This window comes from Rattus norvegicus, chromosome 1 (genome assembly GCF_021556685.1).
Source record: "Rattus norvegicus strain SHRSP/BbbUtx chromosome 1, alternate assembly SHRSP_T2T, whole genome shotgun sequence".
Classification (NCBI taxonomy): Eukaryota; Metazoa; Chordata; class Mammalia; order Rodentia; family Muridae; genus Rattus; species Rattus norvegicus.
In genome coordinates, this window is record NC_141534.1 from 84,818,369 (window position 1) to 84,834,794 (window position 16,426).

Genomic DNA, 16,426 nt, shown 5'->3' on the forward strand with positions numbered 1-16,426 from the left:
AAAAGCGCTGGCCTGCTACGTTCGGCCTCTTCCTGTCTGTGCCAGAACTGCGCGTGGTCCGCGCCGATCGACTGAGAAGCCCGGTTTGCGCTCTCAGGTGAGTCTGCGGAGGGGTACGAAGTTCAAAAGAGGTGGCTATTAGTGTTCTAAGACACATTTGAGGGTCCGGAGGTGGAACCCGAAGCCGGAGCCTTACCGTTTGTACCTCACCTTTTCCCTCCGGAAAGGGTGCCTAGGGAAACTCGGGCGAGCCGAGTTACTCTCCGCCACTTGTTTGCACACTCAGGACTCTAGGGAAATCACTTGGGTTATGTACCACAAACATAAATCAGGGGTCTCTTAGTTTTGTGATGACTCTTGCTCAGTACACATTTTCTAGTCGGTAACAGCCCCTTGTTTCTCTCCAGTCAGCCGCGGATGGAAACTTTTATTTTCATTGTTCTTCTGTATTTATACCCTAGTCCTTATTGCCATATTTGACTGTTGAAAGCAATTTATTGGCTTTTCCCAGGGTGGAAGCTTTATAAATGCTCAATGGGAGGGAGTCTGGGACGGATAGGTGCTGTTGAGCTTCATGAGCCATCGTACTGTGGTCTATGTACCAATTGTTTAACTTGGTGACTGCTGGGTTACTTTGGAATCCTGAGGAAAAAACAGATGCTCCCTACGTGAGTGGTTTTCCTAGGTTTGGAAAGAAGCTCAACGCTTCTGGGTCTCCTCTTAACTTCTCAGTTTGCCACAAAGTGGGAGTTAGTCTCAAGAGTTTGGGGTGAGTGTGACTTCTCCAGCGTGGCAGGGCAATAACGGTTTCTTCTTACCATTATCCTGTCCCCAGAATGACTGAATGGGAAACAGCCACACCCGCGGTGGCAGAGACCCCGGACATCAAGCTCTTTGGGAAATGGAGCACTGATGATGTGCAGATCAACGATATTTCTCTACAGGTAAAAGGAACTTGGTGGTTGTTTGTAGTTTTTGATTGAGACCAGGTGTGAACTCTATGTAAGTACACTGTAGCTGTCTTCAGACACACCAGAAGAGGACATTGGATCCCATTACAGATGGTTGTGAGCCACCATGTGGAATTGAACTCAGAACCTCTGAACTGCTGAGCCATCTCTCCAGGCTTTCCCATTTTTCTAATCTTTTGTCTCTTCGCTGTGTAGCCCTTGCTGCCTGCTAGGAACTTATAGAGATCTGGCCTTGCCTCTGTCTACCAAATGCTGGGATTGGTGGCATGTGCCACTACACCTGACTTGGTGTCCTTTTTCATTTGTATATTTAGTTAGTGGGTATGGTCAGTTGAAAAGATGGCTTTAGCCATCTGAACAGTGTTGGCACCCCTGTCAGAGTCAGTTAAGCTGCTGCTATCAGCTTACAGCAAGAGGAGTTTTGAGCATGAGGCCAGCTGAAGCTACATGAGCTATTCCCTGCTGCCCTCCCCTGCAAAATGTCGATGGCTGTGGGTGCTATTTTATGGCTAAATTAGTATGGGAACTATTTGCTTTTGCCTTCATATCCCCTTTTAAGGCAATCTCATAGCTGAGGCTAGCCTGAAACCCTTGTCTAGTGGGGAAAGCTAATCATCTGCATTCTGCCCTGAGTGCTGACATTGATATATATCTGTTATCTCTAAAGATGCCACAGAATGGGCCTATAAGGTGCCTCTGCTTATAAAGACAGCTGCCTCTAAGCCTAACAATGTAAGTTTAACTTTTGGAGTCCATGGGCAGAAGAACAGAACTGACAGCTGCAAGTTGTCCCCTGACTTACATGTATACACAAAACAGAAAGAAAGGACACAACAGGACCTACGTGTTATATCTAAAGGATTTTGAGTCCTGTCTAGTCGGTGTTTAGTTTATTTTTGTGAGTTTATTTGGGGAGGTCTACAATCATTTTTGTCATGTTAGGAATTGAAGCCAGGGCTTTTCACATCCTAGGCCAGCACACACTGCCACTGAGGTGCAATGTGTACCTACCAGGAACTTCGTAGGCAACAGGTAGGATAGTAAATGTGGTTTTGTCTCATAGGTAGTCCAGAATAATCTACCAAGGGCTGGTGTGCTGCCAAGTGTCCTTAAAGTACACTGGACAGCCCTCCCCTCTTTGAGGAATCCAAGGTGTCCATAGCATCCTGAGTCAGTGGTGCATACCTTTAAGCCCAGCGCTCGGGGATCTCCAAGTACTGGACCAGCCTGTACTACATAGTGAACTTCAGGGCTACTTAGGAGATTGTCTCAGTTTTTTTTTTTTTAATAAAATGTCCGTTGCAACATTTTTTGCATAATGTAGTTATTTTTATGTGCATTAGTGTTCTGTCTGCATATATATCTGACAGATTGTCAGAGCTGCTGAAGTTACAGTTGTGAGTTGCCATGTGGGTGCTTGCAATTGAAGCTGGGTTCTTTGTAAGAGCAGCCAAAACTCTGGGGCATCTCTCTAGCCCCTGTAATGCTGCTCCCTGGGTCCCCACAAACGCAGATAGGGTTTCTCTATGTAGCCTTGATTGTCCTGTATCTCTGTGTAGAACAGGGTGGCCTTGAACTCACAGAAGTATGCCCTGCTCTGCTTCACAGCTGCTGGAATTAAAAGTGCATGCCATTCCTGCCTGACAGAAAGTGCAACTACTTCTTGTAGAAACCAAATCCAAACCCTTGTTTGCATATTACAGGAAGTGTTCTCTCCCCTCACCCCCAGGCAAGGTCTCACTGTGTACCAATGGCTGTCCTAAAATTCATAATAGACCAGGCTGATCTTGAACTGCTAGAGATCCTTCTGTCTCCCAAGTGTTGGGATATAGAAGTGTGAATCCAGCAGGGCAGCACTCTTCTTCCCTTTTATGTTGGTGAGTGTGACATGAGCAGTCACTGGTTTGGTTTTCTTAAAGCTCATGTTCACAACCTGCTGGGGACATGCCATGGCTTGAGCCAGTTCTTAGTCTCCTCTAAATCTATCTGAGGCTGGTCCCGCTCCTGACTGCTCATTCACGCTCCTCTCTTTGCCACCCAGGATTACATTGCTGTGAAGGAGAAGTATGCCAAGTACCTGCCCCACAGTGCAGGACGGTATGCTGCCAAGCGTTTCCGCAAAGCACAGTGTCCCATCGTGGAGCGCCTTACTAACTCCATGATGATGCACGGTCGTAACAACGGCAAGAAGCTCATGACTGTACGAATTGTCAAGCATGCCTTTGAGATCATCCACCTGCTCACTGGTGAGGTAAGGTTTTGTCCTTGATTCATGGTATACATGCCAGATGCATCACCTGTGACCCTACCACCTTGTTTAGGGTTGAGGAGGTTGGGGGTGGATATCAGGCTCACAGCCCCCTTTTCTGCCAGAACCCTCTGCAGGTCCTGGTGAATGCTATCATCAACAGTGGCCCCCGAGAAGACTCAACACGCATTGGGCGGGCTGGAACAGTGAGACGGCAGGCTGTGGATGTATCCCCACTTCGCCGAGTGAATCAGGTGGGTCAAAGGCTTGTGAAGGGGTGGGGCAGGAACCATCAGTATGAGTGGGTGGGGTCCTGTCTTGCATGTTTTACCAGGAGCCTCACTTCCTCCAGGAAACCTTCCTGGATTATTACTCTGTATGGGGCAGATGGTAGTCCAGCCTTCCCAGTCTGGTTCATCTCATTCCTAGTGTGTACTTTTACAACGGGTTTGTTTTGTTTTCTCCTTGATCCATTTATGAGTCTGTCGTGTAGTGGCATACACACCTACCTATAGTTTTAGCTACTCGAAAGGCACAGAGTAAATTGCTTGATGCCTGAGTAACATGACATTAAGGGTTCCAGTCAAGAGCATCACATATTTTGCTGGCAGTTCTTTAAATCTCTTGTTAGTCAGGGCCCCAGTTTTTCTCAGCCCTCTCTGATCAGCTATCTGATAAGGTATCAACTCCCACATGTAGTGAGTGGTTGGCATCTGTTGAGATGGGTCCCAGGTCACTGGGAGGAAGGACCCTTTGAGGCCTGAGCCCTGCCTGTCTTGTCTTAGGCCATCTGGCTGCTGTGCACGGGGGCTCGTGAGGCTGCTTTCCGGAACATCAAGACCATCGCTGAGTGCCTTGCAGATGAGCTCATTAATGCTGCCAAGGTAGATCAGGGCATACCATTCCGGTTGGGCATCTGGGGGCTTGTCTAGCATTCAGAGCTAACCACCTATCTTTGCAGGGCTCCTCCAACTCCTATGCTATCAAGAAGAAAGATGAACTGGAGCGTGTGGCCAAGTCTAACCGCTGATTTCCCAGCTGCTGCCTAATAAATTGTGTGCCCTTTGGGACAGTTACATCTTCCCGTGTGCTTGTCTGTCATTTAGGGTGAAGGGTGCCTCCCATGGTATAGGGGATGCTCACCTTCCTAGCATGGTATTGTGGACCTTGTGTTAGGTCTGTTCTAGGTAGATCCAGTTTGTTAACTATCATAGTATGACATCTTTTTTTTTTTTTTTTTTTTTTTTTCCCCGGAGCTGGGGACCGAACCCAGGGCCTTGCGCTTCCTAGGCAAGCGCTCTACCACTGAGCTAAATCCCCAACCCCCCCCCAAAAAAAACTATCATAGTATGGTTTGTGTTGATGCTTCAAGTGCCCCTAGAGAGACCAGTTGTGGAGGCTTTGAAAAGTGGTCCATAGTCTTGAGCCATTAGCAGACACCCCCCACCCCAGCATTTGGTATAAATCAGACTGCCTGTAGGAGGGGCCTGGGGGCGTGGCGAGTCGCTGGACGGGTTTGACAGGTATATGGGAACCTAGAGGGTTGGACCAAGGTCAGGTGCACTCCTGGGAGGAGCACTTAGCTACCTATTGCTAGAGGAGCCAGAAATTGGGGTCAGAACTGAAGAGACGCTGTGATCCTACACGAGGAGGTCTACAGGTGGGTGTCTTGAAAGTGGCCAGAGCCGGTCATTTCTGTTTGGGGAATTCGTTCTAACAGCTTGAGTTTACTACTTTTCTTCGCAGCTGTTAGGCACCTTAGCCGGCCCCCGGTGACCTAGCGAATGCTCCGTGGAGTCTTAAAACTACTCCAGGGGGCTATTTATTCCTCAGGTTGGAGTTGATCCTCTAGAATCTTCCCAAAGATGTATCCTGTATCTTTGAAGCTACTGCTTCAGTCTTACCCAGTTTGTCTCTAGACCTTTGGGGACAATAGGTCCAAACAAGGACTCCCTGCCCTCACTAATTTGCTTCCTTAGACCTCTGCTCCTCTCTGAAATCTCGTCTGTCATAACTTCCAGGTTCCTTCCTGAGCTCTTCATAGGTCCATTCTGAATGCCGTGTCCTCGGCTGCCTTGGCTTCGCCGCCACCGAACCTCCCAGGGTTCTAGTCCTGGTTCCCCTAGTACCCTCTCTGCACCCAACTTCCCTAGCAGAGGTGAAGATGAGGATGCTGAAGAGGAGGAGGGCGATGGCACCCCTGGCTCAGGCCCCATCCTACCCCCTGCATCTCCCATGGAATGTCTTATCTGTGTGTCACCCTTCGACGGCATTTTCAAGCTGCCTAAACGCCTGGACTGCGGCCACGTATTCTGTCTCGAATGTCTGGCACGCCTGTCGCTGGCTACCGCGGGTGGCGGCGATGCAGTGGCTTGCCCCATGTGCCGTGCGCCCACACGCTTGGCCCCGCGCCGGGGGCTGCCCGCTCTTCCCACGCAGCCCGGTCTGCTGCCTTGCGATGCGCGCGCGCCACTGCCACGCCAGGGTTCTGTGCGCTTTGACCGACGCCGGGGGCTCCTGTATCTGCGGCCACCACCGCCCTCTCCCGGGCCACGCAAGAGCCGCACAGTGCGCGCCCCACCGCCTCCACCCCCGCTGCGCCTCGGCCGCCCGCTGTCACGTCGCCTGTCCCTGAGCAGTCCAGCGTGGGCCTTCAATGCGGCAGTGGCACTGGCTGTGCTGGTGGCTGCGGGTCTCGTGGTCTCTGGTGTCTACATCTTCTTCCTCATCCCTCATGTCACCACCTCCAGCCCTGCGAGGCCTCAGATCGTGGCGCTGGCCCCTGAAAATGGCTTTTGGGTCTCACCGCGACCCACGCCAGTGGCGCCCTGGACCCACACCTGGACACGACGCCCCACAAAGCCTGACCTGGATGATACCCTGACAGAGACTACCAAGGACACGCCCGAGCTTGAGGCAACCAAGGGCCCAGTGGAGATACAGGAGACCCCAGATTTATCACCGGATCAAACACCAAACGCAGAGACTGACCTTAGCTGGGACCGGAAGGCTTGGACTGATGGGAAGAGGGTGCAATTGCAGCAATAAATGCCTCCCCGCTGCAGGCTCAGTCGCCTATCCTGGGGACTTCTGTGGCATTTTGGAAGGCAGTAACAAAATGCATACTAAAGCGCCCATTTCTCCGAATCGGGGACTGGAAGGACACGAACTCTCTCAAACCACGGTAATTATTCTACAAGAATACTCTGAGAACATCTGTAATTCCCGTGACCATCAGCTGAAGGTACTCTGGCCATGACCTTAATGAACGGCATTCTTTTGTAGATCTAGATGGGGTGTCCCCAGTGCTCAGCTCTGTGGAAGTCCAGCCGGCCAGTCCCCGAGTGTCATCTACACAGAACTGTGTCAGGGCACTGTAGCCTTGATCTTGATGGAATGCTGTTAGGAGTACTTCGAGTTATCACCAGCACGGCCCCCAGCTGGAAACAGTACTGACCAGCTCTGGGGGCGCTGAAGATCACTACAGGGCCTTGGGGCGCCCATCTTGGGAGCACAAAACAGCTGTTCTGATCATGTGTCTTGCTTCCAATAGCTAGTGTGTAAACTTCAGCACCTGCACACCTGACGAAAATTCCAACTTGGAGGGGCAAGTGTGGCCTGGCTAGGGTTAGGGAGGGCCCTAACTTCTGAAGACTAGCTCCCATTTGAGAAGTAAATCCCAAACTGATCTGAGAACTTCGACTTCTCCTCTGGACTTTGGTCTCTGGATCTGACTCAATATCTTGTGGAATAGTTGTGGTCATCGGAGCTTAGAAAGCCAAGGCCAGGGTTGGGGATTTAGCTCAGTGGTAGAGCGCTTGCCTAAGAAGCGCAAGGCCCTGGGTTCGGTCCCCAGCTCCGAAAAAAAGAACCAAAAAAAAAAAAAAAAAGAAAAAGAAAAAAAAAAAAGAAAAGAAAGCCAAGGCCTACTATAGCTCAGACAGAAATATTCAATAGGGGAAGGTCTGGCCCACCCTAGCGAACATGAAAGATGTTGTTAGCTACTCCTGGGTTCCATCAGCTCTGCCTTCCTTCTGCCTCAGCTAAAGTCTAAGTCTTTCAAGTGTTTACGTCTGTAGAAGATGGCTCCTCTCTTCCTCCCAAATGCTTTATTGGCTTAGACAGAGTTGGAGGAAGGCAGCTACTCTCTGCATAAGCTGATCAGAGGGCCCCCTTAAAACCACCTCCTACCTCACCCCACCTGACATGAGACACTGTATATTAAGGATGGGCAGAGTTTTCCAGAATGATATGTGACTTGTACGTATCTGGAGGCTTCTGTGTGGTTTATTTACATGTGTGTCCTCAGCACCAGGCATCTGTTGATTCAGAACAGTTGCCAGGGAGTGACTGCTTCCTGGATGACCTATAGGCAGTCTGGGAATGCCCATGGGCACACTAAGCTTGTAAGCTCCCAGCTGCCATGGGTCCCAGCACGTCTGTGGGAGCAGCGCAGCTGCTTCTTCCCAGGGATGAAGCCAGAGGAAGAACATCAGGGAACCCAAGGGTGTATCTTCCCTGACCAGTTCTTGGCTCACACTTGGGTGCCAACGTCACCCACGAGGGTGGCATCAATGCACTGGATCACCGGAACCACACTGCCTGGTTTCACAGGCTGATCCAGAGGGGAGCAGAGTGAGTGGTCTCGTAGTTTTCTCTGTAACAACTTATCCCCAACTCCATGTCTTAGAACCACATACATTACCTCACAGCTCTGCAGTTCAGAAGTCTAAGATCCTATCATGGGGCAAAAACTGAGGTACCTAACTACGTTTGGTGGTCTAGACTTGGAAGTTAGAGGCAGGAAAACTAGGAGTTCAAGGCCACCCTTAGCTACATAGTGAGTTTGAGGCCAGCCTGATTATGTGAGATTCTGCCTCATAATAAAAATCAATAACCAATCAATAAAGTTGGGAAAGCCAACAGTCCCAGGTCCTCCTGAAGACTCTGGGAGATTCTAGATTTCCAGTTTCTAGACTCCCTTCCTTAGTTTGTGGTTCCCTCAAACCCAGCAACAATGCATCTCCAAATTTCCTTGACATTGGAGCTATCTTCTTTCACTTATAAAAATATTAGGAATATACTAGACCAACCCACCTAGCCAGATAATCCAAGACAATTACAAACAAGATTTGTAGGGGAGGGGGTGTAGGGGATGTTCAGGATTGAACCTAAGAGCTCACAAATGCTAGGTAAGCACTCTTCTACTGACCTACATGTCCAGTCTTTTTTTTTTTGAATTTTATTTATACTTTTAATTAAAAAATTTAAATTATGTATTTATGTGTATGTATATGTTTCTGTGTATGTACCCAAAAAAGTGAGAGAGGTCTGTTCTCTGAAGATGGAATTCCAGGCAATTTTGAGCTACCTAATGTGGGTGCCAGGAACAGAACTTGGGTCTTTGGCAAGAACAGCAGGTGCTCTTAATCACTGAGCCATTTCTCCAGCCCTTGACTTTTTGCTGTTGGTGGTGATTTTTGTTCGTTCACTTGTTTTTGTTGTTTTGTTTTCTTTTTTTAAAGATTTTATTTATTTTATATAAGTGAGTACCCTGTCACTCTCTTCAGACACACCAGAAGAGGGAATCAGATTGTGTTGCAGATGGTTGTGAGCCACCATGTGGTTGCTGGGAATTGAACTCAGGACCTCTGGAAGAGCAGTCAGTGATCTAAACCACTGAGCCATCTCTCCAGCCCCTGCTGTTTTGTTTTCTAAGACAAAGTTTCTCTGTATAACCCTGTCTGTCCTGGAACTCGGTCTGTAGACCAGGATGACTTCTAACTCAGAGATCTGCCTTCCTCTGACTCCCGAATGCTGGGATTAAAGGTGTGCACTACCACGCCTGGCTTGAATTTTTATTTTTAAGACAATCTCACTGAGTCTTCCAGGCTGGCCTTTGTTGAACTTGGAATCCTTCATGCCTCAGCCTGCTGAGCGTCTGGGGTTACAGATCTGTCCACCAGTCATAGCCTCCCATTTTTAGATTCATCACAACTACACAGTCTATTCTGTCACATAAAGTATAATCCACGGATTAAAACGTGAATGTTCTGGGAAGGGGGATGTAAGGGGGTTACTAGGGGAGGGTTGATGGGGGGAACACCCTTACGGGGGAGGGGGAGGGAATAGGGGGCTTATGGACAAGAAACCGAGAAAGGGAATAACATTTCAAATGTAAATAAGGAAATATATCCAATTAAAAAAAAAAAAAGGAATCAGAGCCAGGAGTGGTGGCACACAGTTTTAATCCTAGCACTCAGGAGGTAGGGGCAGGGGATGTCTGAGTTCAAGGCCAGCCTGGTGCACACAGAAAGTTCCAGGCCAGCCAGAACTATATAGAGAGACGTTCACTCAGAAAAGGGATGTAGGGGGCGGGGACGGATAGACTATGTTATGTGTTAGACTATGTTATATGTTATATGTTATGTGACAGACTATGTTATGTGTTAGACTGTGTTATATGTTATGTGATAGACTATGTTATGTGTTAGAATTATGTTCTTGGGAATAGATAAGTCTCCACTGCCCAGGATTTGCAACAACAACAAAAAGTGAGTGTTTTTGGAGGCTACTATTCAGCCCACTGAGTGGGACATGTGGTCTCAAAGATAGGCCTGCCTCACCCCTGCCTTCCTTCATCCCAACCTGGGCAAGTGAGGGTAGGTGAATGCAGCCTTGGTCTGAAAGATCCAGAAAGGGCTCTTTGGCTAGCAATGCACAGAGGGTGAAGAGTTCAGCCTGACAGTGGTGCAGGGGTCTAGGAAGGGATCCCAGAGCTGTATTTACATTTACACTTATAGTTGGCACAACCAACCAAAGGCTAATGGACAATGTAAATGCTGGGTAGAGGCCGAAGGGCCTTGATTTCTAGACTTAATCTACTGCCTCTTAGATGTACTACAGCATCTTCACCCCTGTTCATCCTGGAGCCTGAAACCTAGGACCTTCTCTCTTCTCCTAAGAGGAAGCTGGTGGCAGAGCCCATAACATCAGCTAATTACTACCTTGGTGCCTTCCTACATACCACTGCCTACAATGGACTTTAAGAAACATCATGGTAAGCCAGGCATAGTGACTCATGCCTTAATCCCACACTGGGGAAGCAGAGGCAGGTTTGAGTCCAGCCTGGACTACATAGGAAGTTACAGGATACCCAGAGCAACATAGAGAGACCTTGTCTCAAGTAAGTAAGTGAATAAATAAATAAATAAATAAATAAATAAATAAATATTTTGTAAAAGAAACAAAGAAATGAAAACAAAAGAAAAAAGAAACTTCACAGAAAAGGATAATTGGGCTGGCTTCTCTTCTCATTCCTTCTAAAAATCCACCTCATCATCCCAAGCCTATGTTTAAAAAAGATTTATTTAGGGTTAGGGATTTAGCTCAGTGGTAGAGCGCTTGCCTAGGAGGCGCAAAGCCCTGGGTTCGGTTCCCAGCTCCAAAAAAAGAAAAAAAAAAGATTTATTTATTTAGTGTATATGAGTACACTGTAGCTCTCTTCAGACACACCAGAAGAGGGCATCAGATCTCATGACAGATGGCTGTGAGCCACCATGTGGTTGCTGGGATTTGAACTCAGGGCCTCTGGAAGAGCAGTCACTGCTCTTAACCACTGAGCCATCTCTCCAGCTAGCACCATCTCTTTTTTAAAAAAGAATTATTATGTTTATAATTATTAGTGTGTGTGTGTGTGTGTGTGTGTGTGTGTGTGTGTGTGTGTGCCATGCATGTGTGTGGAGGTCATAAACCACCTTGCAAGAGTCATTTTCTCCTTCTACCATGTAGGTTCTAGGGACTAAACTCAGGCTATAACTTTTACTATCTGAGCCATCATTCCAGTCCAACCCATCTCCTTTTCCTGGGCTCTGGCCTCTGTGTTCACACCAAGCTGGCAGATAACCACTCTATTCCTTGACACTCACTCTACTCCAGCATTGTTCTCATCCTAGGTCACAATACCTTGGATCCCTGAAGGTGGAGGCAACTTTCTTGTCTCCCAAGTGTACCCCTGGGCTTTCTATAAATGCGTGACAGTAAGCCACTTGCAAGGAGTTCATTCATCCATAGATAGTATTTACTGAGCTCGGTTAGTGTGTCAGAGACAGCATTAAGGCATTTTGGGAACAAGGACAGACCTCAGAAGGCAGATGAAGGACCTAGGCAGACAAATCTACCATTCTGACTACAGAGCCTCAGGGTCTGTTTACTTATTTCAAGTGCCTCAGTACTATCTACTTGTTTTATTCTTTTGCGACAGGGTCTTTCTGCATAGCCCTAGCTGTACTAGAACTCAGTATGTAGACCAAGCTGGCCTTGAATTCACAGAAATCCAATTCTTCTGCCTCCCAAATGCCGAGATAAAAGGCATTCATCACCATGCTCGGTCAATGTCTCACCTTTTATGATCATGGGGCCCCCAATTCACCAAGTCCTGTCTCTAACTCTCCATTCCTGAAGTGGGGGAGGGAGGAACCGGTGGTATCAGAGGCTTCATTCTACTGGGGATTTCCAGCCTTTCTCAAAGGTCAGAAAGGTTCCCTGCCATTGTGTGATAAGATCAAGATGGGGCCTTGCTTTGGCTTCAAAACTCGTGTTGCTATGGTGATGTTAGATGCGAGTGAGGGGCTAGACATTGATTCCTCACAATGCTAATAATGCAGGCTCACTAAATCTGATGACCAATCAGGGACCTGAGAACAGTGTTGCTATGACAACCCGGAGTCGCTTGACGGTTGGTCTCTGGAATTGGCCTGGCCTGAGGTTGCCAGACCCTGGAAGCAGAGGCGAACTCAAGGCCAAAACTCTAAGTAAGCCATCATCTTCTCACAGGCTTATTCAGTCTTCTCCCGTCCATGCGGTGGAGGGCTGGTACGTGGAGTAGTTTATGGTTGAATTTAGAGCAAATAGGGGTTGAGGATTTAGCTCAGTGGTAGAGCCCTGGGTTCGGTCCTCAGCTCCGAAAAAAAAAAAAAAAAGAATTTAGAGCAAATAATTATTTCTTTTTTTTTTCTTTTTTCTTTTTTTTTTTTTTTTTGGAGCTGGGGACCGAACCCAGGGCCTTGCGCTTCCTAGGTAAGCGCTCTACCACTGAGCTAAATCCCCAGCCCCTAGAGCAAATAATTATGAATATATTCTAATGCACGTCTGTGAGTGATGGGGCCATGCTCATGCGGTCTATAAAAATGTCCATTATCGGGGTTGGGTCTCTCTCTCTCTCTCTCTCTCTCTCTCTCTCTCTCTCTCTCTCTCTCTCTCTCTCTGTCTCTCTCTCCCCCCTTTGTTTTGTTTTCAAGAAAAACACCCCTGAGCCAATAGACGATGACCCACAGCTTTCATCCCAGCAGTTGGGAGAGGCAGAGGCAGGTGAATCTTTGACTTCAAGGCTAAACTGATCTACAGAGCAAGTTCCAGGACAGTCAGGACTACACAGAGAAACCCTGTCTCCAAACCAAACAAACCCAGGGCAGATTGGTGAGATATCCAAATCTCAAATCTAGAGATCCACCTGCTTCCATCTCCCTAGTACTGGCAATAAACGGCCTGACCTGAGTTTTTTTTTTGTTTTTGTTTTTGTTTTTGTTTTTGTTTTGTTTTGTTTTGTTTTGTTTTGTTTTGTTTCTTTTTCTGTTTAGTCTCCACTGTCCTGGAACTGTCCTGACTCTGTAGACCAGGCTGGCTTTGAACTCACAGAGATCCACCTGCCACTGCATCCCGAGTGCTAGCATTAAAGCCATTTGCTGTCACCACCCAGCTGTCCAATATTAGTTCTCAATGCCACCCAACTCGTCCAAGCCTAGAAGCTTAATATCTATCATCTCCCACTTTGCTGGATCCTCTGGATCAGCTCACACTGAGTGGTTCCAACCGGCTTCATGAGGTTGTAATGAAGTGTTCACAGGAACAGCAGACATCTGAAGACTCTGCAGCAGCAGGCAGGCTCCTGTCCAAGCTGCCTGTTCACAGGGCTTTCTGCAGAGAACCTCAGTTTCTCACCACAGCAGCCTGTCCACAGGCTCTCTACAGGTCAGCTGGTTTCTTTTCAAACCAGTGAGCCAAGAGAACAAGACAGGCAAAAGCCGCACAGCTTTTAGACTTCATCTTGAACTCACGCTTTCCCAATGTGTTTCCAGAGATGTGAGAACTGTCCCAGGATCTATCTTGCAACCTGAGTGAGTCACTGTTTCCTGCCATCTACACCACTGAGTCAATTGGCCACTGATGACAGCCCAGTCCTGTATGCCACTGCGCAGTAAAGGGTTGACTTAGCAGACCTGGATTGCTCAAACCCTGCACATTCCAGACAGACCTGGCCATTTCCCGTGATTCTGGGGGATCATCTCTAAACCTTGGAATGCCCTGCCTAGTAAATCTTGTGTACCTGGTAGGCTATGTCAACAATATTAGTGATAGCATGAACCTTAGGTCACACTATCAAATTGATCTCTAGGGCAGCTGGAGACTAAGTTCATTAAGTTAAGTTGCTATATGTTTCTGTTGCTGCTTTCCAAATAAAAACCCTGGAGAAGCCAAACCTAGGGTGATGTCCTCTTGTTTGACTTGTTTGTATAAACTTCTCCTGGGAAAGGAACAAAATGTCTTCACCCATGAGAGAGCACCCGGGAGAGACCAAAAAAATTATTCCAGGACGTTCAAAGTGTCTCAGCATGTAAAGGAGCTTACTGCTAAGCTGGAAGATCCACATCCAATCCCTGGAAATCACAGGATGGAAACTGGCTCTAAAACCAACTGCAGGCACTACCCTGGATTCAGTGCATCTTTTTGTTTATACCTTGAAGATTTATTTTATTTTTGAGAGAGAGAGAGAGAGAGAGAGAGAGAGAGAGAGAGAGAGAGAGAGCTTTCAGGTGCTACCTTGTAGGTACTGAGAACTAAACCTAGATCCTATGAAAAAGCAGCAAAGATGGGCTGGAGAGATGGCTCAGTGGTTAATCAAGAGCACTGGCTGCTTTTCCAGAGGACTTGTTTGTTTCCCAGCCTCCAAGTTGGGTGGCTGCCTGTAACTCCAGTTTCAGAGGATCCAACACCCTCCTCTGTAGGCACCCATGCACATGTGGTACACAAACTCACATACACATAAAAGTCTTAAACTTAAAAAGAAAAAGAGACACCAAATTGTAGTGAGACTCTGAGATCCCTTCCTAGAAGCTGGAGGGACTGTGTAGATATCTTTAGTCTATGCTGCCACTGGCTGTTATGGGCAAGGAGGCTTCTTTTGCAGTGGAATCAATGACTGTAGATTCTTAATGGAGAATGAGAGACATTGAAGACTTCTGTGACAACCTCTTCCCCCAGCCCACCCCACCAAAAAAGAAAGAAAGAAAGGAAGGGGGAGAGAGAAAGGAGAGAGAGGAGAGAGGGAGAGAGAGAGAGAGAGAGAGAGAGAGAGAGAGAGAGAGAGAGAGAGAGAGAGAGAGAAAGGGAGAGGGAGAGGGAGAGGGAGAGAGGGAGAGGGAGAGGGAGAGGGAGAGGGAGAGGGAGAGGGAGAGAGAGAGAGAGAGAGAGAGAGAGACTAGATAGGAACTCATTAAGTCCTTTAAAACTGTAGTATAGCTCTACACAGTTCATGGCTTCTGGAGTGGGGGGTGGGAAAGGACTCAGTTATCTTTAAGGGTCTGGTCCCGGGAGATTGACCATGCTCCAGGGGTTATAATAGACAACAAGAATTGGACTTGATGTATTTTTTTCTTTTTTTTTCTTTTTTTGGTTGGGGTTGGGAGAGCACAAGGGTGTGAGGGTGAATCTGAAGGAATAGGAAGTAGTATGTAAACGGGATACAGACAAGACCCTTCCCATGGATGTGGTCTTTTGTCTGCATTTGGTTGGGGGGAACATTGTCCAATCACTGACCATTGCATCAGCTGAAACCATCACTGTAGAGTTGCCAATGTTTACTAATGTGACAACCATTGTTCCCAGGTAGAATGGAAGCTCTTTCACGTGGCCCACTGTCTCCTTTACCATGACATGATACTCAAGAACACAGAGCTCGGGGTTGGGGATTTAGCTCAGTGGTAGAGCGCTTGCCTAGCAAGCGCAAGGCCCTGGGTTCGGTCCCCAGCTCCGGAAAAAAAAAAAAAAAAAAAGAACACAGAGCTCATGAGCTCACTTGGTAAGCTCTGCACACCTGTCCCCAGTTCACCAGCCTCTCTGTCTTGTCCCCATAGGAAGTTCTGCTTGCCCCAAAGCTGGGCTACCAGCTTTGTTTTCAGTTTGCCATGTGATGGATGCAATAAATAACTGGACTGTATATCCTTCCTTGTCTCTCTCTGAACACAGGAGATCCCAAACATTAACTCAAGGCTTTGTAGGGTAGAGCTTAGGGGCCAGGTCTCTCACAGTGTGCCCAGCTGGTCCCACCATTCTTAAACTGCCCCTGCCTTGTTTAGTCAGGATGCCTGTTGCTGTAAATATAAAAGTGCCCTTGCTCCCTCTCCATTGCTGACATCATCGAGTCACATGGCATTAGTGGGTACATTCATCTCTGCAGCAGCCGGTTCTAGGGCACCATGCCACACCACCCCTAGCTATTCTCTGTCCCCTGCAGTCTCCACCCTGGCTAGCCGCATGCTCTCCCAGCCGGCTCCAACTTTGCTCACATTCCCTGCAACCTGGTAAAATCAGGACTCTAGATGTTTGTAATTTAGCAATCAGATTTTTTTTTTTTTTTGGTTCTTTTTTTCGGAGCTGGGGACCGAACCCAGGGCCTTGCGCTCGCTAGGCAAGCGCTCTACCGCTGAGCTAAATCCCCAACCCCTAGCAATCAGATTTATGTGTTAAATCCTCAATCCACAAAAACGTCCACACAATAAACTCACAACCAATCGATAATGATATAATCTGCCCACCAAGATAAATTGACTATAAAAATTCATCCCTTAAATATTCATAATTACCTGTGACCATTTAAAGCCACACGAATCTGGGTCATCCTTCTCTGCCTCCATCTTGGTTCTCCCCTTCTCCTCTTCTTTCCCCCTTACAAAAACTTTGTCCCTGCCTTACTTTATACTGTCCAATTACAGGCCTTGCCTTATCATGTGCCAGCCCTCACCTGCATATAGACATCAACCTACAGATGCCTCTTTGCTATTAAGTTTTCCTCCATAAACTGTGTGTTGTTGTGATAAAACTTAGGGACCCTTTGGTGATAGGCAACACGCTACTGATGAACTATAGCTTC

At 47.6% G+C, this 16,426-nt stretch overlaps 2 protein-coding genes and 1 long non-coding RNA gene across 5 annotated transcripts; all 3 read left to right on the top strand.

The window, feature by feature from the left end:
* Rps5 (ribosomal protein S5) lies at window positions 1–4,301 on the top strand. Of its 2 annotated transcripts, NM_001277243.1 has the most exons (6): window positions 1–97; window positions 836–944; window positions 3,013–3,222; window positions 3,345–3,473; window positions 4,005–4,103; window positions 4,181–4,301. In NM_001277243.1, exons 2-6 carry the CDS (start codon window positions 837–839, stop codon window positions 4,247–4,249), a joined length of 615 nt encoding a protein of 204 aa, NP_001264172.1. In that variant the 5' UTR covers window positions 1–97; window position 836; the 3' UTR covers window positions 4,250–4,301. The 2 variants fall into 2 exon arrangements, with proteins under 2 accessions (NP_001264172.1, NP_001264173.1); NM_001277244.1 differs by lacking the exon at window positions 4,005–4,103.
* A 451-nt stretch (window positions 4,302–4,752) lies between these two features.
* On the top strand, window positions 4,753–7,483 carry Rnf225 (ring finger protein 225). 2 transcript variants are annotated; one of them, XM_087584511.1, is made up of 2 exons: window positions 4,753–4,879; window positions 5,241–7,070. In XM_087584511.1, exon 2 carries the CDS (start codon window positions 5,275–5,277, stop codon window positions 6,265–6,267), a length of 993 nt encoding a protein of 330 aa, XP_087440637.1. In that variant the 5' UTR covers window positions 4,753–4,879; window positions 5,241–5,274; the 3' UTR covers window positions 6,268–7,070.
* A 4,406-nt stretch (window positions 7,484–11,889) lies between these two features.
* LOC102552901 (KH homology domain-containing protein 1-like) lies at window positions 11,890–13,756 on the top strand. Its single transcript, XR_015649784.1, has 2 exons — window positions 11,890–12,032; window positions 13,356–13,756. It is a non-coding gene; the product is annotated as a KH homology domain-containing protein 1-like (long non-coding RNA).
* Window positions 13,757–16,426: the final 2,670 nt, after the last annotated feature.